At 38.1% G+C, this 25349-nt stretch overlaps 1 protein-coding gene and 1 long non-coding RNA gene across 9 annotated transcripts in view; one reads left to right on the top strand and one right to left on the bottom strand.

The window, feature by feature from the left end:
* Positions 1–18534, bottom strand: part of PRMT9 (protein arginine methyltransferase 9) — a 69146-nt gene extending 50612 nt beyond the window's left edge. For 2 of the 5 annotated variants that reach the window (XM_081811792.1, XM_031032986.2), the window contains exons 1-8: positions 18089–18534; positions 15607–15755; positions 12033–12269; positions 11340–11507; positions 8748–8850; positions 5987–6093; positions 1975–2167; positions 292–475 (exon numbers count right to left, since the gene is read on the bottom strand). In XM_081811792.1, the coding sequence (XP_081667918.1) occupies positions 292–475; positions 1975–2167; positions 5987–6093; positions 8748–8850; positions 11340–11507; positions 12033–12269; positions 15607–15755; positions 18089–18277 (1330 nt within the window). In that variant the 5' untranslated portion in view covers positions 18278–18534. The other 3 variants (XM_081811791.1, XM_006737823.3, XM_081811793.1) reach the window with 3 other exon arrangements.
* A 111-nt stretch (positions 18535–18645) lies between these two features.
* Positions 18646–25349, top strand: part of LOC115942532 (uncharacterized) — a 42474-nt gene continuing 35770 nt past the window's right edge. For 3 of the 4 annotated variants that reach the window (XR_014142820.1, XR_014142822.1, XR_014142823.1), the window contains exons 1-2: positions 18646–18943; positions 23305–23389. This is a non-coding gene — a long non-coding RNA (uncharacterized LOC115942532). Of the gene's footprint in view, positions 19006–23304; positions 23390–25349 lie in introns of all 4 variants that reach the window. The other variant, XR_014142821.1, reaches the window with a different exon arrangement.

Genomic DNA, 25349 nt, shown 5'->3' with positions numbered 1-25349 from the left:
TTTTTTTTTTTAAAGATTTTATTTATTTATTTGAGAGAGAGAGAGAATGAGAGAGAGCACATGAGAGGGGGGAGGGTCAGAGGGAGAAGCAGACTCCCTGCCGAGCAGGGAGCCCGATGCGGGACTCGATCCAGGGACTCCAGGATCATGACCTGAGCCGAAGGCAGTCGCTTAACCAACTGAGCCACCCAGGCGCCCCCAAAATAAATTTTTTTTACATGACTTCAAATGCTTAGAGGATTAAAGCAATAAGATTAAAAAACAAACAAACAACAATTAGATAAGATATACCTGCAAGGTCATGTACAGGGTAGATAGCCTGTTCCCAACATGTTTCCTCACTAGGACTTGTGGATAAACTGTGTTCATCATCAAGCTGGAGTACAAACCAAACCACAACAGCATCTAGTATGCCTTCTTTAATAACAGGAATACCAATTTTACCAGGTTTTTTAGTTGCAAGACTTTTTAATTCCTGACAAAAATGTAAAAGGAATGAAAATATTTTATATACTTAATATACACATGCCCCAATATTACATCACTTTCCATTTCTCTAATTCTCAGATCTGCCCAGCATCCTTAGGAAAATCAGTATCTTGACACACTTATAGCCATTTAAGGCATACTGGATGAGAAGCTCCCATTTATCATAGTGGAATACTGTGCAACTATTAAAAACAATGAGGCAGATACATAATACTGATGTAGAAAGGAGCCCATGACATATTATTGAATGAAGGCAGTGAGTGGCAAATAGATTTTGTTTTTTAAAAAGCGCGCATGTGTGTATAGAAGAACAGAAAAGCAAGTCTGAAAAGATGTACTTCAAATTGGTGATCTGGGGGAAGTAGGACCTAGATTTTAGAAAGGAAGACATACACTTTTTCTTTTCTGTTCTTCATTACTTGAAAGTGTTAAACAAGCAAATATTACTTCCAAATTAAAGCCTTACTAAGGTGGGTTTTTTTTTTAAACTGTGGCAAAGAAAAATTAACGTAAGAAAAGCTCAAAATAAGAAAAGGACAGCTTTGGGGTATTTGACATCTATAACTGTGTTGTTCCCCTCTGTACCATTATATCAGAAATGAAAGGCTCTTGAAGCTCAGCCTCAGTAGGTAATGTCAAAGTGTTAATGTAGCTCCAAACCACCTCAAGAAGAACCTAGTAGCAATTAATAGGGGATTAAATTTTATTAAATTTATTAAATTATAAAGATCGTAGGCTAAAATGACCCTTACAACGTCTTCTGTCCCCAGGCATGTCTCATCTAACCTTAAAGATCTTCAGAGAAGGACTCTATGTAACCTTTCTCAATTTCCTTGGGTACTTTCTTTATGCAGCACATCTGCCCACCACTCACCAATACACACACAGATAGATACATAGGGTGACCAACTTCTCCTGGTTTGCCCAAGACTGTCCTAGTCTAAAACTGCAAGTCTCATGTCTTGGGAGCCTCTCATTTCTGGGAAAACTGATTTGGGTGATCACCCTAATACAGATACAATCTGGAGATCTGGATTACTGTTCGTTTTCAAGGAATACTGTTAACTTGAAATGGCAGCATGACATTGAGAAAGTCAGAAAGCTCTAGGTTGTAACTCTTGCATTCACAGCTGCATAATTTGGGGAAAATTAATGTAAGCAATAGTTCCCTCATCTATATAGCACAAGGATAATTACAACTATAATTATAATTGCAACACTGTTGTAAAAGAAATCTAAGAACGCATGTGAAAGCACCTGGCACATTATACATTCCCAACAAACCTTAGGGATTTTTTTTCCTATGTATTTAAAGTAAGTACATAATTTCAAGAGAAAATACTGGTTACCATTTAATCATTTTCCTTATACATAGTAAGTAGAATCCCATGCAAATTCATAAAATAAGACTGTGCTATGTATTACTTTAACAATGCTTGAAATTTAATGCTCAGAAATTGTAACTGAATTTTTTTTTTTTTTTACCTGAAGATTGTTGAAATCTACTGTCATAATTTGAAAGCACTCTGTCAAAGCCAAATATCCTCCAGGAACTCGACTCATCTTTTCAGTTGTATATGGTTCAACTGTCTCTTCAGCATCTACAGAAGAACAAGCTGGACTCTGAAATTTCACATTTGTTGGTAAACAGATCCCAGCAACATTCTTAGTACCCACCCTGGTAGGAGGGAAAATAAGAAAGGGAAGGGAGAAAGATGGTTTCTTTGTGTTTTTTTTGTTTTGTTTTGTTTTGTTTAGAATCAAGTAACACCATCTAATAGTGAGTCCAGAAAAAATAAACATAAAAATGAAATAAAACTTCACTGACAGAGGTTTAAACACAATTACATACACAGTCACTAACTATAAAAGAAAACAAATGACAAATAGGTCTATATTGAAATTAAAAACTCTTCTCATCAAAAGATACTCAGCTTTCAGAAAGTACAAAGGTACACAGAGTAGAAGCAATTTATAATACATCTATTCAAAAAAGGGCTCTTATCCAAAATATATTTTTAAATTTCTACAAATAAAAAAAGGGCAAAAGACACTTCCTTCCCTGTGTAATTAACATTTTTCCTTTTGTAATAAATAATTTGTGAGAAGATACTTTTAAACTTATAAATATCTTGACCTTCATTCAACTTCCCCCCTTTGTTTGATCCATTCATAATTTTTGCTCCTATCTTTACATGGGGATTGCAAACAATAACTCTGCAACATTTGTTATTAGTCAACATTCTACTGCTGGAAAGAACTGTCCTTTTGTCTCCATTTATGAATTTATTAATCTATTTATTATAAGTAGGAACTCACGGATTCTTATTTTACTCAATGGGTTTTAATTGATAAATGCCCTTATATATTTATGTATGTATTTGGTGCTTAATTTGTCTCAGATTTGGCCAGTGGGAGACCCTTCCAAGCATGCTTCTATGTCCTTTTAACGGCCTATAATTTTTTTTGAGTACTTCCTTAATTTCTGATGCAAAATGTTTCAGAGTCATCTTGAATCTGTCCTACCCTAGTCCTGGAAGCAGCCATTTTTCTAAGGAGCTATATATAGTTCCTTTGGCAAGGAATGGAATTTAGAAACCAAGACCTAAGTGCCAGGTATGCTCATTGCTCCTAGGATCATACCTTGTCTTTTTCACTTAATAGTATATTATGAACTTCTTTCCATGTCAGTACATGTACCTTAAACAATTCTTTTTGACACTTACACAGTACTGCACTGGGTGAATGTTTTATCAAAAATTATTGAAATATTTTCTTACTAATAAGCCTTCAGATAGGTTTTCCCAATTACAGCATTACAGTAAACATCCCTGTACACGTATCGCTGTACACACCAGAAGTAGAAATACTAGGTCAAGGACTATACAGATCTTTAGTTTTGTTAGATAATGCTAAATTGAGCTACTAAAATGTTGTACTAACAGTATGTAAGTTTTCCCCACACCTGTAAGAAAATAGGATGTTATCATTTTTAATGTTTACTAATATTAATATTCAAAAAAAGTTATATTGACTTAACTTCCATTTCTCTGATTAATAGACAATTTTAAGTATATTAATGCTTTGTTGCAAAAGTTGCAAATTTTTATCTCAGTCTGTCAACTATCTTTTAACTTTATTTATACTATCTTTCACCAGATATATTAAAATCTTTTTAATGTGGTCAAATTTGTCAATCTTTTATAGCTTCTAGACTTTATCCTGTGTTTTCCTTTGGAAAGCCTTCATCTCTCAATGGATTTTCTACACTTATTTAATTCATCTTGAATTAAAATAAGAATCTAATGTTCTTCCCCAAATGAAAAATATCATCTCTATCTCCATTCATCCATTCTCTGCTGATCTGAACACCACCTCTGTATCATTACTAAATCCCTGTAAATTCCAAGGTCTGTATCTGTACTTATTGTGTTCCACTGATCTATTTTTCTATTTCTGCATCAGTGTTTTTTATTTCTAGAGGCAAATGTCTCATTTTTCTTGGCTATTCTTAAAATATTTGCTTGTTCAGATAAGCATAAGATTCAACTTACTAGGTTCCAAACTAATTTGGTTCCAAACATTGTTTCTACCAGGGCCACCTGGGTGGCTCAGTTGGTTAAGCGTCTGCCTTCAGCTCAGGTCCCGATCCTGGGGTCCTGGGATCAAGCCCCGAGTCAGGCTCCCTGCTCCGTGGGGAGTCTGCTTCTCCTTCTCCCACTGCCCCTGCTCTCTCTCAAATAAATGAATAAAATGTTTAAAAAAAAAATTGTTTCTACCAGGGGTGCCTGGGTGACTCAGTTGGTTGAACATCCAACTCTTGGTTTCAACTCAGGTCATGATCTCAGGGCTGTGGGATCCAGCCCCACATTGGGCTCTGCCCTCAGTGTGGAGTCTGCTTGGGATTCTTTTTCCCTCTCCCTCTGCCCCTCCCCCTGCTCATGCTCACTCTCACGCTCTCTCTCTTTCTCTCTCTCAGATGAATAAATAAATAAAATCTTAAAAAAAAATTGTTTCTACTAGATAAAATAGTAGCACTAATCTCTATATTTTCAACACCTTTCTTCATGGTCCTCAACCCACACTGCTGAGCTTCATGAAAAATAAATACCAGGCCTCACTCACCCAAACCTACTCAAACAAAATGTATGGCATTTTTATTTTTACAAAACCTGCTCTGGTGCTTCTGTTGTATAGTCAGGCCTTTATTTGCTATATAAATGAATCAATGATGAGGGGATCCTTTTTCAAAATGGTAGATACCAGTCAATTTCTATTTTGCTCAGACAAACAAATTTAGTGACTTATCTATAAAATATAAAGAGAAACTACTAATGGCAAAGAATCTAGAATCATGTTATACCAAGAAATCTCAGCAAGATACAACCTAGCTTTTCTGGTGGGCAATTCAGCAATGTGTCTCCATAAACTGAAAAATGTGCATACCTTTTAACTCAATTCTTTTTTTTAAAAGACTTGAACTCAATTCTTTATTAAGAAATTTATCCCAAGAAAATAATAAAAACAAGTCCACACAGACCTAAGTACAAAGATATTTATCCTTGTTCTTAAATGCCAAACAGTAGAAGCAACCTAAAAACTCTAAACTCTGAGAACTATAAGAAATTGGTTTTAAAAAATCATGAAGCATATCTATTAACATGAAGAGGCTCACAAAGAAAAAGCAAATATATTTACTGATACTTTTGAAACAAAATTAAGTTAATACACACACACATTTACTTACACAGAGCTGACACTCAACCAACACACTAATTCAGCCAATCTATTAATTAAGGCCACTGTCTGTCTGGTTGGTGCCCTATGCCCTACCAATAACTAAATATTTTTACTTATCACCCTGTAACATGCATAGAAAAGTAAGGAAGAGTATACAACAAAGATGAACAGTAGCTATCTAACGGTGAGGAGTTTAGGATAATTTTTATTTTCTTTTACTCATCACTATGTCTTAAAATATTTATATGTTACCTTTACTGCCATTAAGTTATTGAAGGGGGCCTCTTTAATCTATCACAAATAAAAAAAAATACTAAGTTGTATCAAAATCAATTTTCCACTAAAAAACTGAAAGCTGGTTTTAATTCTAGAGTTCCACTTTATTTTTTTTTTAAGATTTTATTTATTTATTTGACAGAGAGAGAGAGAGAGAGAGCACACGCACAAGCAGAGGGAGAAGCAGGCTCCCTGCTGAACAGGGAGCCCGATGCGGGGCTCAATCCCAGGACCCCGGGATCATGACCTGAGCCGAAGGCTGACGCTTAACCCACTGAGACACCCAGTACCCCTAGAGTTCCACTTTAAAAGTAAGAAAAAGGCAAAAAGGGAATTAAGACTGGAATAAACATCACTGAATTTAAAGGTCACAAAACTACAAATTCTCATCCAAATAAATATTCACTAAATAAAATTTCAAGTACAGTTTAGTCTTTAAAATTAATGTTTTCTAGTATTTGCTATTTAAATTATCACTTACCTATGATGTCTTCTTATCTCTGCACATTCTACTGCCATCCCAAATATCACAGCACTTGCTGGTATAACTTTCCCATACTTTTCACAATTACCATTTTCACCTCTGGTCTAAAATATAACAATAAAAATTATATTCAGTTACATGTATGTAAAAATATGTGTGCATGATTATGAGAAAGAAAATTAGTAAGAAAAAAACTTTAAAAGCAACAGGTAAGGATAAACAAGTTAAGGTATTTTTTTCTTTAAAAAGTTGTTTTGGGGGGGCATCTGGGAGGCTCAGTGGGTTAAGCATCTGACTCTTGGTTTTAGCTCAGGTCATGATCTCAGGGTCATGAGATCTAGCCCTGTGTCGGACTCCACGAGATTTTCTCCTTCTCCCTCTGCCCCTCCCCCTACTCGCAAATGCTCTCCCTATCTCTCAAATAAATAAATGGATAAATAAATAAAATATTTACAAAGTTTCTTTTGGGGCGCCTGGGTGGCTCAGTCAGTTAAGTGTCTGATTCTTGGTTTCAGCTCAGGTCATGATCTCAGGGTCATGAGATAGAGCCCCACACTGGGGCTGAGCTCAGAGTCTGCTTGAAATTCTCTCTCTCCTTCTCCCCCTGTCACTCCCCCCATTTGCTCCCCCCTCCTCTCTAAAATAAGTAAAATCTTGTAAAAAAAAATTAAAAAATTAAAAAGTTTCTTTTGGGGGGTGCCTGGCTGGCTCAGTTGGTAAAGCATACAACTCTTGATCTCAGGATTGTGAGTTCAAGCCCCACATCAGGGTTAGAGATTGCTTAAAAATGAAATCTTAAAAAAAAATGCAATTGAAAAGCTTCTTTTGTTAACTAAACTTATTGTGGTGATCATTTCACAATATATACAAATTTTGAATCACTACATTCTACACCCGAAACTAATATAATGTTATGTGTCAATTGTACCTCAATAAAAAAAGCTTGAATATTACTCAGACATAAAAGAGAAAGAAATTTTGCCATTATCAACAACACGGATGGATCTAGAGTATAATGCTAAGTGAAATAAGTCCAAGAAAGGGGCGCCTGGGTGGCTCAGTTGTTAGGCGTCTGCCTTCGGCTCAGGTCATGATCCCAGGGTCCTGGGATCGAGCCCCACATCAGGCTTCCTGCTCAGGCTGGAAGCCTGCTTCTCCCTCTCCCACTCCCCCTGCTTGTGTTCCTGCTCTATCTCTCGCTCTGTCAAATAAATAAAATCTTTAAAAAAAAAAAAAAAATAAGTCCGAGAAAGATAAATACCATATGATTTCACTCATATATGGAATTTAAGAAACAAATGAACAGCAACAAAAAAGAGATAAACAAAAAAACACTTAAATACAGAGACAAACTGGTGATTGCCAGAGGGGAGGTGGGTGGGGGGATGGGTGAAATAGGCAATGGGGATTAAGAGTACACTTATCATAATGAACACTGAATAATGTACAGAATTGCTGAATCAGTATGTTGTACACCTAAAACTAATATAACACTGTATGTTCATTATACTTAAATAAAAACATAATAAATTAAAAAAAATGGAGAACAGGGCGCCTGGGTGGCTCAGTTGGTTGGGCGACTGCCTTCGGCTCAGGTCATGATCCTGGAGTCCCGGGATCGAGTCCCACATCGGGCTCCCTGCTCGGCAGGGAGTCTGCCTCTCTCTCTGAGGCTCCCCCCTCTCATGCTCTCTATCTCATTCTCTCTCAAATAAATAAATAAAATCTTTAAAAAAAAAAAAAATGGAGAACAATGAATGTGATGCCAAGTTAATACTAATTTTATTATTTTTTTTTTTTTAAAGATTTTTATTTATTTATTTGACAGAGAGAGAGATAGTGAGAGCAGGAACACAAGCAGGGGGAGTGGGAGAGGGAGAAGCAGGCCTCCCGCCGAGCAGGGAGCCCGATGCGGGACTCGATCCCAGGACCCCGGGATCATGACCTGAGCCGAAGGCAGATGCTCAACGACTGAGCCACCCAGGCGCCCTTTTATTATTTTTTTAAAGTTTATTTCACTTTCATTGCTGTGTGTGTGTGTGTGTGGATACATATTTTTTTCAACAGTACAAATAGGAAGAGGAGGGCAACCATAAATCTGTATACAACAAAAAACTGTTGGGTATGACTCTAACTGAGAAGCCAAAATCACTATTACCTGCTTGAAAAACAAACTACTCTTCTTTTCAGCCTTTAATTAGGTACTTTTAATTCAAATCATTTCCTGTAAACAGTAAATTCTTATGACATGTTAAAAGACTCATTCACATGACATATTATAAAAACCAAATCTACAATTCATGGGCCACATTAGAGGATTTCATTGGAAAACACAATTTAGCAATTTAAACAGTTATTCCTGTCCAATCAGTTGGTACCTTAAAACCATACCAAGCCAGTTATCACTACACTCCCCCTTGATAGTTTGCCAAAAATCTAAGCAGTGAAGGCTACTGAGACTGAAAGTACTTCCCCCTTCCTCAACCCTACTCAAGAATTCCATACTATCTGTCCCACAATGTAACCTCAAATACTATGAATTCCTTCCTGGAGTTTTCTTTGTCTATATACCCCATATACAAATACATTACATTACATGATTAAACGGCTTTTTGCACAGATTTCTTTCCAACTACACAGTATGTACCTTGAGAGGAGGATGTATTTCATACTGCTTTGCAAGTACAGGAGGGGCTCAATAAATACCTGCTGAAATAATGAATTCTTAATCAAATTTAACTGTTATCATGCTGCTTACCTTTGGCTGCAAAAGTAAATGCTCCCATGCATGAATTAAACTCTCCACAATTCCTTCTCCAAATAAACCTGCATCGACAGTTTCTGTTACAACTAGGGACACTCTATAGAACGATTTTTTAAAGATACATGTAAGTAAAATATCATGCTATTTAAGTAAAGATGTCAAAGCTGAGAGAACAAAGGAAAAGTGTATTATAGAAACAGTCCACATATAACATTTTCTCATACATTTCACTTTTTTAATATCTACCCTCAAATCTTAAGGAACTTGACTCTACTGTTCCACAGGCTCCTCTGTTCTCCACTGGCACCCTCCGGCCAGTGTGTATGTCTGGGAGACACACAATCTTCACATGACCCTGGGGCCTCATCAGGCTATTCTTTCACTGCCTAAATCCTTAAGAGTGCTTCATACCCATTACCTTTACCAGTCCCCTCCTTAATGCTGAGTAAATGGATTTCTATCCCCAGTGCTCTATAAAAATATTCTCTATCATAAATAACTCCTCTCCTTGTCAAGATGAATAATTGTTCTCAGTTCTCACTTTCCTTAATCTACAAATAACATGTAATGTACCTGAGAAGACCTCCCTCTCAAAATCCTTTCTCTCCCTTCATTATCCATGTTTACGTCTTACACATTCATTGTAGCTCTCTTGTTGCTTCTCTTGCTTTACCTACTACCTTTGAGTTTTCACAAAAGCTTAAGTCCACAGAGGTGTGATCTTCTGACAATTCTTTCTAGAAAATTTTACCCAAAGACATATCAAAATAATTTCTCCCTTCTCTGAACTTCTTTAGCACTTATTGCCAGTATCATTTATTTAGGTAATTAGAAGATAAAGAAAAGTTTCATGAATATTCCTTTTCTTCCTCTCTAGATTATAGGTGGCTTGAGGACAGAAAAAACTTTGGTATCCCCCATAATGCCTAAACCCAATACTATATAAATACACAAAATTTTCAATATTTATGGTTGCATACATTTAGAATGTGGAAGTATCTCAATCATCTAGTCCAACATCTTGAAATCTCTAGATTTGCTCAAGGTCAAAATAAATTAAAAACATAGTATTGGAATCCCTATCTCCTAATTCAAAACCCATAGGTCCTTCTATAACACTATCTGTGAGAGAAATGAAGGTTAAATCAAGGTAACTGATTCATGACATGGACTGAATTGTGTACCACTGAAATTCATAAGTTAAAGCCCTAACCCCCAAAGTGACTACATTTGGAGCTAGGGTCTTTAGGAGGTAATTAAAGTTAAACGAGGTCATAATGGTGGGGCCCTAATGTGACAGGGCTGGTAGCCTTATAAAAGTGGAAAAGACACAGGCAATCTCTCTTTCTCCTCGCATGCACAGAGGAAAGGGCAGGAATGTAGCTGTCTGTAAGCTAGGAAGAGAGCTCTCACCAGAAACCAAATCTGCCAGCACCCTTGATCATGAACTTCTAGCCTCCAGAACTGCGAGAAAATAAATGTCTGTTGTTTAAGCCACCTAGTCTGTGGTATTTTGTAATGGCAGCCTGAGCGGACTATGATAATTCAGGACACTGTTTTATTTCTATAAAATGTGTCTCTCTGCCTCAAAAATCTAGTAAGACTTCTTTCATGAAAATCAATGTAGAGCCCATTGAAAAGCATAAGTATTATGTAAACAAATATTACTATACATATGGAAGAACACTTTTAAAAAATCACAGTCCTGGGGCGCCTGGGTGGCTCAGTCGGTTAAGCGACTGCCTTCGGCTCAGGTCATGATCCTGGAGTCTCGGGATCGAGTCCCGCATCGGGCTCCCTGCACAGCGGGGAGTCTGCTTCTCCCTCTGCCCCTCCCCCCTCTCATGTACTCGCTCTCTCTCATTCTCTCTCTCTCAAATAAATAAATAAAATCTTTAAAAAAAAAAAATCACAGTCCAAATGACAACAGAGTATAAAAGTCCTCTTTCAATATAAATTGAATTTAAGTAAGATGAGAAGACAGACCACCCAGGAGAGGTAGTAAAGAAAGTGCTACATTAAGAAAACTGTCTCTAAAATGATAGTGTTGGGCCAGATGATTTGTAAATCCATTCTAGCTCTAAAATTCCATCACCCTTGTGATATAGATTAAAGCAAGATGATATACTAAAAAGCCAAGACTTATAATATTCAAAGCATTTGAAGAACCCAGGCCAAAATACTTCGACAGCTTTCATTTTAGCCAAGGCTAACACAAAATATGACAAGTCCATCAAGCCTGATCTCCTCATGTATTATTTTTAACTACAATTTTTAAATAGTGACCACACAGGAGGTAGTATCCATTTTCGCAACCAGAATACTGAAATTAACAAAAGTAAAGTAACTTGCTAAAGGTCAAGTTTATTTAGTAAATCTCTTAACACCAGTTTCTTTCAAGATCTCTAAACATTTATCAAGAATATGACCTTATTATGAAAATCCATCTTATGCTAAATGAGCCTATATTACTATCTTTACAATATCAGGGTTTTAGCTTTTTATTTGGGCTAGAAGCTCTAAACAGGAATATCTTAATTTTAAAAAAATTATAAAAACTAAAATTATATAAATATTATATAGTACCTTTCAGGAATGTGTTTAGGAATTTCTATGTCAAGTGACTTCATATGTAAGAGTTTGATTCCTGCTTCCATCTTGTTTGCTGCCACTACATCACAGGCAAGTTCATACATGGTCTTGGATAACTCGCAAGCATATACCGAGTGTGCTCCAGCTTTTTTAGCAAACATGCTGCAAGGGGAAAAAAGTGCTCCATCAAGAAAAAATAATTCACTGTAGTATTTCAAATTTTAGTGGAATTATGATGCTTAGACATGGGGTTCTCCTTTTACTCTTTAACTAACACAACCATTATTCATTCCACATTAAAAAAATGAACCAATATTCGTATCAAGAAACAAATCATACAATAAATCATGACATTCGTGTTTTTAAGAAGACACAATGGGCATGGAAAATGTTGATAGGCTTTAATTTAGACAACTAGATTCAACCAGAATGTTAATGCAAAAAGTACTCTTAAAAGGCATTATTCAAAATTTCAATAGTAACCCCAAATTCTTAGTAGTTATGTCTAGCTCTTGCTAAATTAAAGTTACAGTGAAAAATACAATAAAGGTAGTTGCATGAATAATCACAAGATTATGAGAAATAAGCTATTTTTAAATTCCACTGTTAAATTTTCCATATTTGGTAAAAAGCTTTAATTTACCTTAGTATATATGTGCATATAATTAAAACACAATTACAACAAACCTTAGAATTCCAGTTCCTGCTCCAATGTCCAAAACACTCTTGGACCCCAAACAAACTGCATTTTGGATTGCTGCGTTATAAATCATATTCCTTTTGGTGTCATTAAGCATGATAAAGTGCCAGCGTTCCACTAACCAGTTTGCAACACGATAAAAATTCTCCTTTGCATCACTGAAATCAGGATTTAGCTTCACTGCTTTATGAAAATACCCAGCTGCTTCATCTCTAAAGCCCATTCTACAGTAAAAATGACAGACAAAATATTCAATTATTATGATATCAATTACTGTGTCTTTGTTCATGCCACTCATCAGGCCTGAGAATCTCTCTCTCCAGCACCCCAAATCCTGCTCAACCCAAGCACCATCACCTTTGAGAAGCCTTTTGTGAGGATTACAATCCTTGATGATTTTTTTTTTCCTTTTTGAACCCTTATTGTATTTATGTATTCTAGGAGGCTGACTATAAATTACTGTTGTACTAAAGAATAGCAGGAGCTCTGAGTCATCCTGCATTTAACCAACTCACTAGAAAGCCAGTGCTTTCTAAAAATCATTCCCTGTGTAAAACATACTAATGCCTATAACTAGTAGGCTTCTCTGTGGTGTGCCTCTATACCTTTTCTCTCAGTAACTGAGTGAATTATCAGTTGTGTTTGCTGCCAGACCAGTTTATACCTGTTGTACTTGTTATTATAATTACATATTTTAATTAAATATTATAGAAACTAAATAAATAAAACTGCAAAGAGAGAGCTGTTGTTTGAGGATATTAAGCTAAACGCTTTGGCAAAAATCAAAGGTGAGTCACCCAAAAATTACTACTGAATGAGATGTTAGCAAATCAACAATAAAAAGGGGGAAAACAACCAACTATCTAGAACTTCTTGAACTTTCTGTGGTGAAGAACTCATCTCCCCTTTTTTAAAATATCTAAATATTTGTAGACCAATACAATTCTACTGCATGTGATTAGCATGCAACTCACACATCAGATTTCAGCAGCACCCAAACTGGTCCACATTCCCTTCCACAAGTGAGCTCCCTGATCACATGCTTGGATTTAAAATATCAAACTGCTATATACATTTCTAAATGCTTACTCTCAATTTCTACACCTATCTGTTACTAACTGATAATTTGTGGACCTGCCCCAGTGTGTGGTCCACAAATTGAAGAGACATGAGCTAGTAAAACCCTTTAACACTCATACTTCTTCACAAGAACCTTTAAGAATTTTTTTTTTTTAAGATTTTATTTATTTATTTGACAGAGAGAGACACAGCGAGAGAGGGAACACAGCAGGGAGAGTAGGAGAGGGAGAAGCAGGCTTCCTGCTGAGCAGGGAGCCCAATGCAGGGTTGGATCCCAGGACCCTGGGATCATGACCTGAGCCACAGGCAGACGCTTAACAACTGAGCCACCCAGGTGCCCCGAACCTTTAAGCATTTGAAACCAAATTAGACTATTCATTCTAGGTATGGTTTACATAAAAAAAAAAAAGACATTCTGGAACTCCAAACAGGGAACTACACTCTAACAAAAGGTAATGGCCCTATGTCAAATGATAGGCACTTGTGTTTTAGGTTAAAAAAAAAAAATGTTTAAGGTTAGTATCTGTTATTTTTAAGTATCTTGAAGACAGGATTATCTTACTCTTATTCTGCAACTGACATTGCACACAATACAATACAAAACACATCTTAGGGGCACCTCGGTGGCTCAGTCGTTAAGCGTCTGCCTTCAGCTCAGGTCATGATCCCAAGGTCCTGGGATCCAGCCCCACATCGGGCTCCCTGCTCAGCGGGAAGCTGCTTCTCCCTCTCCTACTCCCCCTGCTTGTGTTCCCTCTCTCGCTGTGTCTCTGTCAAACAAATAAATAAAATCTTAAAAAAAAAAAAATTTTTTTAAAAACACATTTTACATAATCATCAGTTGGTGAGACAAACCTAGCAATGGATATTTTAAAATGTTTAAATATCAACAATCTGCTGAATCAATGCCAAACCTGCCCCTAATAATTTTCTGGGGTTTGTGCTTCCCTTAAGTTTGATTCTTAATATATCATTCAGTTTTCTTAAACCGTAATGATAATCTGAAAGATATATGGTCCACTCAATTAAAGTTTATCTCATATTGATAGACTCAACAAGTGTGTCAGTATCAACAAACTATAAAATCACCTTTCTTCTTTTAACTAGAAAAAAAAATTACCTTCCCAATTAGCAACTTAAATATGTTTTGTATCTGCTTTTGATGAGAAAAGTAGAGAGGACAAAAGCTAAGAACCACTGTTGTGGAGAACAAAGACAAACTGTATAGCAAAAGCCACATTCACACTATCACAAGTTCTGAATTTTCAATGTCTAAATTAGAAATTTTGCATAATTACACCTCCTGAAGCAAACAAGCATTTTTTTGTCTCAGTATCTGGTAACTGCTCAGACTAATATAACAATAGGTTACCAAGTTACAACCTGTCAAAAGTGTGTAGAGCTCCAATTTTCTGTTGAATTGAGTTTATACTTAAACATAAGTTTTAGAATGTTATGATCATTATGTCATATTATCTGGAAATATAATTGAATCCTATAGACTAACTCCCCTTATATGGACTGAAGAACTAAAGAAAATTTTGAAATTAAAATGTAGATTTTTAACTAATGTGACAAATTATTTAAAAAGCTTTTTAAATTAAATTTCATTTAAAGGGCAAGTAATTGCTAATTAGTAGAGATGGAATCTGTGTACCAGGATCAGGTTAGCTGTTAGTGTGAGCAAACAAGCCTCAGTTGACAATCTGCCTCATTCTCCTGGTTATTATCATACTCCACAATTAGAAACTATCAAATATTTGTCTCTTAAAGGAGTACTTATTTCATTCCCCCAAGCCATGTTGATTAAGACTATTAAACTGTATACAGCTACATCACTGAGCCTAATTCATTTTGATAAAGGTACTTCTTATATAGAACTTTTCATTGAATAAAACCTAACATGACTAGATGAACAAAGCAGTAATACTAGAGGACAAGAGCTGGAACATGTAAAATGATCTCACTATATAGAATAGGACATTATCATGGTGTTTCTTAAACAAGAAGTCTCCTTCTATTTTGTACAAAGAAGTGAAACCAAATTTATTAAAACAAATCTACAACAAAAATTTGGAGTTTTCATGTTTTCCTAATTATACAGTTTCTATGGAGAATGGACAGAATTTCCAAGGCAAGTTTCCAGCCAGATCCAGAGACCGGATTCACAAGTTCCCTGGCAAGGTACCACAGTGACTTACTTCACTGCCATCCTGCAATCCACACCTATGTCCTGTCCAACAAGGTTTCAATTTTAGCCCAGTGAGGGGAACTCTTCCTTAGATACTTTGTGGTATACAATATAATACTAAAATTAATCTGTTATTACATACTGTATTTGCTATTCTTATATTCTTCTGATCCCCGGTCACAGTTAATAATTCTTTATATTAAACTTTCCTTTTCAAACTACTGTGTGATTTATCCCTGATCAAGACTGATACAGAATAATTCTTAACAATACTGAAAATCACTACAAACCTGAAGAGATGCTCCCCCATACTATTGCAAATCACTTCATCATCAGGAAACAGTTCCAAAGCTTGCTCATAACAACCAAGTAAGTCTTGTGTTCGACTGAGAGCATCAAGCTCTTCAGCCCATCTGAACAGTGTATACTGAAAAGTTTCCTACGTGAAAGAGAAAACAGTAATTTAGTCAATAACATAAAGAACATACAACAATGTTTGATGATTCCACAGAGAATAGAACTTAACAATTATTAACTGATTAACTTAAATTTTATTTAGCTTTAGTAGACAGTTTGCTTAATAAACAAATGCATAAATGAATTTTACCACCTGTGTGGCAATAACATGCAGAAGTAAACTCTCTCCATTCTTAGCTACCACATCACATTCTCTACCTATCCTCTCTTTTGTGGGCTCCTATGCTTTAGGAGTTGTTTTTGGCCGCCTTCTCCTTTCCCATCCATCTCCGGTGCATTAACTATCACCCATGCATTGATGGATGATGCTACATCTACATCTCCAATCAATACCTTCTCCTCTTCTGAACCTGACACACACACAACTTGCTATCAGTCATCTTAACAAGGAACTGTACCTTCATCCATCTCAAATTCAGCTCAATTCAAGTATTTCCTGAACAATCAGTGTGCAAAGAACTGGAGCTAAAACACAGCAATGAACAACATAAATCCTGTTCCTATCCTCACAGAAGACTTGTTGGGAGAAATTTAACATACAATTTTGAAAAAATTCAAAATGCTCTAAAGTGAACCTACTACATTCCTCTCACACAGGATATAAGGTTAAGGTACCACCCAACCTCAAACCACTAAGTCATTTTATAACGCTACTTTAACTCCAATGCAATTAGTTTTAAACCCAGCCAATTCTATCTCAACATCTTGAAATCCGTCACCGTCTCTTCATCCCCACTGTTACAATGTAGTTTGGCCCTCCTAATACTTGCTGGACAACAGTAACAGCATTCCCTAGCTCCAATCTCACCTCCCTCCAGCCATTCTCCACACCACAACACCGTAGAAAGAAGGACGGCTTTAGTCATTCCAGTTTTATGGTGAACACATTTTATATCATCTTCACAGATTTACACAGAAGAGTATAAAAATTGTACTTCAGACTGTAACTGAATTTTGATGGCGTTTACTAGAGAGAAAAGGATATGGGAGAAGATTCTACAGTATCGGGGGAAAAAAGCACAGATGACATGAACTGGGTCAGGGAATTTATAGGTAACTATCTTGGTGTGGTTGAAGTGTGGGCATGGGGAATAGAGTGAGTAGTAGGAAATAAGACTAAAAAGATCTTTTGCTAAGGCCCACACAAAGAAATACGGACTCTGGTCTGCAGGAAACAGAAGTAGTTTCTGAACCCTACTGAACACAAGGTATTCAAATACAAGCTTTAGATATACTTTTGATGTACACTAAACATGTATAAAAAAGGTACTGTCACTGTTTTACAAAGGAGGAACTAAGGAACTATGAAATAAAGAAACCACACTTGGGTTGATCCATTATTCTGCGGCCTACCTATAAGAGCAAACTGTATCTTAACATAGCACCTTCTCCTCCTTGGGGCCAGCTGCTCCTGAAATTTACACTAAATTTACGTTAACCACAAACATCTAGATGTTACTGACATCCAGCAGGTAGAGGAGATCAACAATGCTGCTAAACATTCTACAATGCACAGGACAGCTCTCCAAAACAAAGAATCATCCCATCCAAAAAGTCAGTAACGCTAACGTTGAGAAACGCTGGGTGAAATAAAGCAAGTAGCTTGAGGCTGAACACTGAATGCAAAATTAAGTGAAATCATTTTATTAAATTTAGATTCTGAAATAACTTGAAAAAATTTATAGCATTTAAACAGAATAGCCATCACAATCCAGTAGTTGAAGCTCAAAGAATGCATTATCAAATGATTAGGCTACTTCCAAACTTTATTCAACTGCAGATACGCACAACGTTCCTTCTGCCTACAGTTGGGACAAGGGCAAAGGTCCTGAGGCAGGGACATGCTAGAATTAGATATGAGAGGAGGGAGAGGATCACCGGCGGCCTCGTTTGCAATACAGCGTTTATAGTAAAATGGAAGTTTTGAAAAAGAGAAGTCACATCGTTTGACTTGTTACGAAATGCTCACGCAGGCTGTGTTGAGACAGGCTACAAGGGAAAGCCAGTTATGAGCCTACTGCAACAGCCAACAGATGATTGAGGCTTTAACCAGGGCAGTAAAGGAGAAGGTGGTGAGAAGTGGTAAAATTCTGGATATATCTCAAAGATGGAGCCGACAGGATTTTCTGATAGGCTGACTGTGGGTGTGAACAAAAGAGAAGTCAAGGATGAGCAGTAAATATTAATAGCGACCAACGTGCCACCTATCTCAGCCACCCACCTCCCCCAATTTGTTTATTTTACGTGAAGAACAGAAGATCTGCTAGCAAGTGAAAGAAGGGACCTCCTCCTCACCTTCACGTCGTCTTTCAGCTCCGGTGCCAGGCTGAGTACCAGGAGGTAGTGGGCATAGGCCGTGCCGAAGTCCTGGGCGCCCAGGCAGTGCTCTGCGCTCTGCAAGGACCGCGACACGAGCTCGTCCCGCCCGGCTGCCCCGGCGCCACTCCGGGCACCCCGACGGGGCCTGGGCCGCGAGTTCGGCATGACAGAGCCACCGCCCTGAAACCTGCCCTTGTATAACCAAAGAAAAGACGTTTTCTAAACGGAACGACAAAACTGTCCCAATGGCCACACTTCCAAGTGACTTAAAGAGAGCACGAGAGCCGGTACAGGAAAGTTACCCTCTGCGGCGTGTGTGCGCGTCCACCTCCGCCAGACAGAAGCCCCGCCTCCTCCCCGCCAGTCGGGCTCCACAGACACCGACTCCGAGCTCCGCAACTACCGGCACTGGCCGGCGGCGCACGCCAAGCGAACGTCAGTGCGCCCGACGTGGGCACGTCGCGGTCCGCCCCCTCCCGTAGGAAGGCAGGCGCAGGGCGGACAATGCGCGTGCGGAAGGGTACGGTCTCTGACGGTCTCTTTTACTGTCGCTTTCCTCTCCCAGTCTCCTCCCTCTCTCCCCGCTCCCCCGTGCTGAAACCGAACTTTTCTTTCTCTTTCCTGGTGGTCAGGACCATGTGACTTCGACTGCTAGACCTCACAATGCAGACCCAGTCGGCTCGAAGCTGCACCCGACCTTGAGGGACCTGGATGGCTATGAGGAGAGAAGGGCGGGCGTTTGTGGTGATACTTAAGACCTCTGGATCCTGATTCATCAGATATCAAAATGGCGAGACTGGAAAGAACCCCGAGATAACAAACGTACCTTAGGTGTGGTAGAGCAAATGCTTTCACAGGCATTATTTTAAATCACCCTCACAAAACCCCGTGAGGTGGGCCTTTTTAAATCACAATCTTAAAGATGGAAAAGAGGACACCCTGAGAAGTTACTTGCCCAATATCACACAACCGGTTAGTGGCAGAGGCGTGGCTCAAACCCAAGTTACCTCACTTATTTTAAAACGACTTAGGGTTTATTTCACTGTCCCATGTATCACCGCTATATAGTGATTATATTAATATATAGAAAACGTTTTTCTACCTTCAAGTGTGGCCCCTAAGAGATGGATTCAAAACTTTTAAGGGGGGGCAAGGTAGGAATTACGCATGAAAGCAGTCATTTTTGTCCCCATTTTCAAACATGTCAGTGGTGAGTAATTTACTTAACAAAAAACAGCAAATAGAACATTTGCATATGAAACTAACAAACGTTGGGGGCTCCTCCAAGTCTCTGCCTTCTCTATTGATGTGATTATCTGAACCACCCTTCCTTTGAGCACCTACCAAAGTAAATCCTAATCAATTCTTCGGAGTCCAGGTCACTAGATTGTAACCTGCTCTCCTAGTCCGAAAGTTCCTCAAAGGCAGTAACTATTGTTAACCAATTTTGTAACCTTTGCCCCTAGCAGAGTCCAGCTCAAAGTAAGAACTCAAAAAAAATTTTTTTTAATTTTAATGGAAAGTACATTCCCCACTACCGGGTTTTGTAGATTTTCCCAATCACTGAGGTCCTTATTTCTCTCCCCATCTGAATTTGCTACTTTTTGTACTAAACAATTTAAGATATAACTATATATTTCCCTATCAAGACTAAAATGCTAGTCCCTGTAGGATGTAGTAGAACACAAAAAGGCCTCTGAACTTTAATTAAAAAAAAAAAAAGTGCGTTCTAGTCCAACTAGTCTAATCCTTTTCAGTCCTTTTTTAAAGAGTGCTATATTCCATTACAAAGAACCCAAAAGCATGTTGCAAAACAAATGTAAAATGTGGATTTCATATTTAGTTTAAGAAAATCAAAGTTTTCTTTAAAAAAGAAAAAATATTGAAGGTATTGCTCCTTTGTTCACAATTGCGTTCTTCCCACTTCCACCTCACAATCAAAACTATAATCTTTAATTACCTTTGAGAGTCTATTTGATTCCTTCACTTACGGGTTCGAGTTCACCATCTTTCAGGGTTCCAAGAAAAACCCGACTAATTAGAAAACCACTGCTGACTCAGAGGCAGGTTTAATTGAGGTTGTCTTTTACCACGTTCTGGGCGGCTTGTCAACAAACCACACATGCCGAACTAGGAAGCAAAACCAACTGAAAGGCTCTCAGTCAACTTTCCAATGTGCAAAAGTTGAAGGTTAACAGTGGGAAAAAAAAGGCTCACAGGAAGTTCATTAACAAGTGATAAATAGCTTGCTGGGTACAAGTATCTTGTGTTTATACTTTCTGTGGAGATTCATACCTTTTTGGGTCATTTAGTTTGTTTTCTTTTGTGGTTTGGAGCCTTGTTTTGAACTCTGTGCATTTTAGGATCATCTGGGGAGCTCTTAAACAGTATCAATGTCTAGTCCTTGGACCTGGAGATACTGATTCAATTGGCTTGGGGCGGCAGAGGGAGGGTCTGGATATGAGTACTTTTTTTAAAGATTTTATTTATTTACTTGAGAGAGAGAGAGAGCACCACAAGCAGGGGGAGTGTCAGGCAGAGGGAGAGGGAGAAGTAGGCTCCCCGCAGAGCAGGAAGCCTGATGTGGGGCTCCATCCTAGGACCCCAGGATCATGACCTGAGCCAAAGGCAGATGCTCAACCAACTGAGCCACCCAGGCACCCCTGGACATGACTACTTTTAAAAAGCTCTCTGAGTTGAGTCTAAAGTGCATGATAGGGGTGGGGAGTATGGTACAGGCTTCTATTATATCTGATATATTTGAAGTATTTAAGGTATTGTAGTATAAAGTGTAAGGGAATGTAGGGAGTAGAAATATAATTTGTTTATGGCTTAACAAGAATTGTGAAGATTCTCTAAATTCTTTTGAAGTGATTGCTATGTGATGAAGAATAGAATGTTCATCATATTGAATTACTTGTTGGAGAAAAAAAATATATAACTGGATCAACAAAACACTACCACCAGGACCAACTGCTTGGGCACTGAAATTTGCATTGATACATTCCCCATGCTTAATTTTCCCAGTGTCTTCAATCTTTTTTATTTTACTACAGTTAGGATTATTTAGTTGTTGTTGTTTTATAATAGCCCCTTTCTATTGTCCTGTGTACATTTCAAAATCTAGAATTCAAAGTTAAATATAAAACTCTAATAATAACTAGATCAGTGCTAAATTCAGGATCTGTGTGCACAAGGACCTGTAATAATGTGACAAGAGTTTCAGAGTTTCAGAGACAAGATAAGAGAAGATTCACTTATTGAGTGCCACTGTGCACCAAGCACCATGCTTGGTTCTGGAGAACCTGCCTGAAGCCCCTGCTAGAGATGCCTGCCAAGGTGTTGGTGCTGGGACAGACTCCAAGTAGTCTGAACAGAGCATGTCCTCATAGAGCATTCAGGAAAATGCTAAAATCCATTAGGGAGCAAAGAATCTAAACCCCAGCGTCACCTCAATTCTCTGTACTTTTCTCCTTATTCCCCATCAATCATGACTAGTCAGGTCTCTGCAGGAAAAAGATTCAAAGGGCTTAATTCTAGAGAGCTTAACCAAAGGACATTTTATTGAGGTGGAAGAAGTTAAGGGCCTAAACGCAGCTTGTGAGGTACCCACAGAACAGCAATAGCTGGAAGCTATTACCACCCCCTGTCCCGAGGAAGCAAAATAAGAGGACTGTGTTACTGGAACCCAGAAAGGGCTGTAGCTCTGGAAGAGGGGCCACTGGAATGGAGGTGTACTGCAAGTAGAGGAGAATTCCCTGACCTTTTTCTCCTGCTGTCCTTGCCTCCCACTGCCTTCCAGCCCTCGATAAGATGCCAGCCAGTAAGGGAACTTGGGTAGAGTCACACCCTCCAAAGCACAGAATAGAGCAAAGAAAGGTAGAAAATGGTTCAGTAGGACAAAAGGAAAACAATCATCAGTATTTACCAAGTTTTACCTCGTTTTACTCACTAATTTTTTTTAATCTGCCTTCTCTTCTCAATGCTTATTACCATTGTCTGTGTTCATGTTCTTTTAATCTTTCACCTTGTCTGTTTTAATGACCTTTTCATCATCCAGCCTTCAGTTACACACTCCTTATATTCATCTTTTATGCTGTAGCTAGAATGATCCTAAAATGCCAATTTCCCATTCACTGGCTCCCCAAAACCTGTAGCTGTATTTTACAAACTTTTTTTCTTAGTTGTTTGTGTCAAAAATTTCCTAAATCCTAATAAAAAATATAGTCGTCTTTCCTTAGGAAAGGGTCATGTTGAATGTGTACGTTTATACACAGAAGTGGTTTGGTTTAGAATGTATTATTTGAGTAAATGAACTGAAGATCATCTGGTGTCCTTAGAGACAAAAAGCCATAAGAATGTTTACTTATATTGTCCACCCTGGGCAAAATAAAATAGTTGAGCCACTTAAGATTGACCCTTAGATGTAAATGAACTGATAAGGACACTGCCCCAATTTCTTTTGTAGCAATCTTGGAGGAACTGGACCATCAAGGTACAGGCTTTCCTTTCAAAAGGTAGAGGTGAGACAAATTGACTTTAAAAAATCTAAGCCCTGGGGCGCCTGGGTGGCTCAGTCGTTAAGCGTCTGCCTTCAGCTCAGTTCGTGATCCCAGGGTCCTGGGATCGAGCCGAGGCTTGAACACGGGATTGAGCCCCGCATTGAGCCCCGCATCGAGCTCCGCATCGAGCCCCCGCATCAGGCTCCCAACTCGGCGGGAAGCCAGCCTCTCCCACTCCCGCTCCCCCTGCTTGTATTCCCTCTCTCGTTGTGTCTCTCTGCCAAATAAATAAATAAAATTTCTAAAAAAAAAAAAAAAAAACAACAAAAAAAAACAAACTAAGCCCTGGTCATAGGCTAGGCTTTTTGGGATTGGCCTTTTACATCCTCTGCCTTAAAGGACTCGCCTTAAGACCCACTTAAAAACATACTATAGCTCAGTGATTGTGAGATCAAATACTGGAGTCAGACAGTCTGAATTTAAATTCTAGCCCTGCCTCTTCCATCTAGGTATCTTGAATGTTTTAAATTCTTTAAATTCTGTACCTGAATTTCCTCATCCACAAAATGAGGATCACACAGTACCTGTATCTTAGCTTTGTTGTAAGGATTAAATGAGTTAACGCACTTAAAGTGCCTGAAACATATGAAGCCCTCAATTAAATATTAATTGTTGCTGTTACTACTCCAGCTTTCCCTGGAGGACAACTCTAACTGTTCGCAGAAGAGCCAGTCTTCCACCCAAGAGGAGCCAGTGACTCTCTTTGGCCAGTCATGTAAGTCTTAACACAGTGCTTGGATCTAGAGTACTTTAATGGGGGTAAGAAGATAAGTCATTCCTCCTCCGCCTACTGCCTCCCAAATAAACTGACATCTGTCTCAGAGCCAAACAATAAGTGCTTAATTTGGTTTTCTCCCACAGTTGAGGTAAGGAAAGGGAGCAAAAACAGTGTTTTTCATGGTAAAATAGACCTTAAAGGATAAATCTTAAGCTGTGATAACAAGCCCTCTGAAGGTTCTTTGAGCTTGATGGAAAGCAAGTGTTCACAGTAGATTCCTATGACCTATTTTTTGTGCAGAGTACTGATTGGATATGAACCGTGAAAAAGCCATAAAACCATGCAGAAATAATAATAATGTCTCATCCTGTGCTTTGTCTTCAGAGCAGAGTTCTTAAACTGTTCAGTCCTCATGCTTTCCAAGCCAAAGGTATCTTCTCTAAGCTCTTTATTTGTATGGTTTTGATAAGCACCCAACCCCTTTAGTTAAGGGAAATATTTGCAAGCGATGGTGTGAAAGTTGGCTGAGCTGCTCTGATTGAAGTAGGTATCAGAACCAAAGCCATAAAGCACAGTTGGCCTTCTGTCCCCTTTCCCCCACCATTCACCAAATGAGGAGGGGCTTTGTTTATCCCAGTTTGAAACTGCAATCTTACAAGATTAAGTCCAGATTCCTTAATTAAGTCCAGACTCCTTAATTAAGTCCAGCTACATGATTTGGTTTCCACTTAACCTTTCTAGCCTCAATCTTTAACATTTCCTACTTCACTACCACCATTCACACCTTTGCTAAGGCAGTTCTTTCTCCATATAATGTTTTCCATCTTAGTTTGATCTGTTACTCCATATCACCCTTGCTCAGTTCAAGATTCTTCCTTCCAGAAATTGCTAGTTTAGGAGGAGCATTCTCTCTTTGATTTCTCATAGTCCCCTGTCTATAGCTCTATCTTAACATTTACCCAATTATGTAAATGAAATGATATGTTTGTCTTCCTGACTAAAACGTGAGTTCTAGGCCTTAGGAAGTACTTTATTTATTCCTTATCTCCAGCATTCAGAATAGTGACTGGAACTTAAAAAGTAATGAAATGTGTGGTGAACTAAACTAAAGGCAGTAGCAGGAAGATCAGAGAAAGGAAGACTTGGAAGATGTGTAGAGAACAGAATCTATAGGACTTGAAACAATTACATTATAGAAATACCAAGGACATAAGGAAAGGGGAGAAAGTTAAGGTGACGCCAAAACTATTAGCATGAGCAACTAGGGACATGGTGGTGCTGCTAAACAGGGTAGACAATTCAGGCAACAGCAACAACAACAACAAAGATTTGAAGAGAAAGACGATGAGTTAAATGGCCATGTTTGAGATATCAATGGGATATCAAGTGAAGATGTCCAGTAAGAAGGTAAGAAAGTGTGTCTAGAGCTCACAAGCAAGATTTGGTCTAGAAATACATTTGGAGGTTTTAATTATATGGTAGGTTGAAGTTGTATAAGTGGTTATTATCTTCCATAGAAAGTGTGCAGAGGGTAGAAATGCTGAAGCCAAATTGTAGAATGAAGAGAGAACAGCAAAGCCTCTGGGAGAATCCTCTGAAATTAGTAGTGGAGGAAAGTAAAATCCTGGGTAAGATGGATCATTTTGTAAAAATGTGCTATTCTAAGGAATGGTTTATAAATGAGTTGCCAGTAGGACCAGGGTCTCTCCCAAATCCAATCAGGGTAAGAGCATATAGAATAGATAAATATAAGGAATATAAATGTTATATTTTTCTCAATATACAGGTATAAAGTCAACTTCAGATTTCTTTTTTTTTTGTTTGTTTTCATTTTTTTTTATTCTTATGTTAATCCCCATACATTACATCATTAGTTCTAGATGAAGTGTTCCATGATTCATTGTTTGTGCATAACACCCAGTGCTCCATGCAGAACGTGCCCTCCTCAATACCCACC

The sequence above is a fragment of the Leptonychotes weddellii genome, chromosome 2 (genome assembly GCF_054177405.1).
Source record: "Leptonychotes weddellii isolate Sample4059 chromosome 2, ASM5417740v2, whole genome shotgun sequence".
Taxonomy (NCBI): Eukaryota; Metazoa; Chordata; class Mammalia; order Carnivora; family Phocidae; genus Leptonychotes; species Leptonychotes weddellii.
Note: the sequence above shows the minus strand (reverse complement) of the source record. Positions and strands in the feature narration are given on the sequence as shown.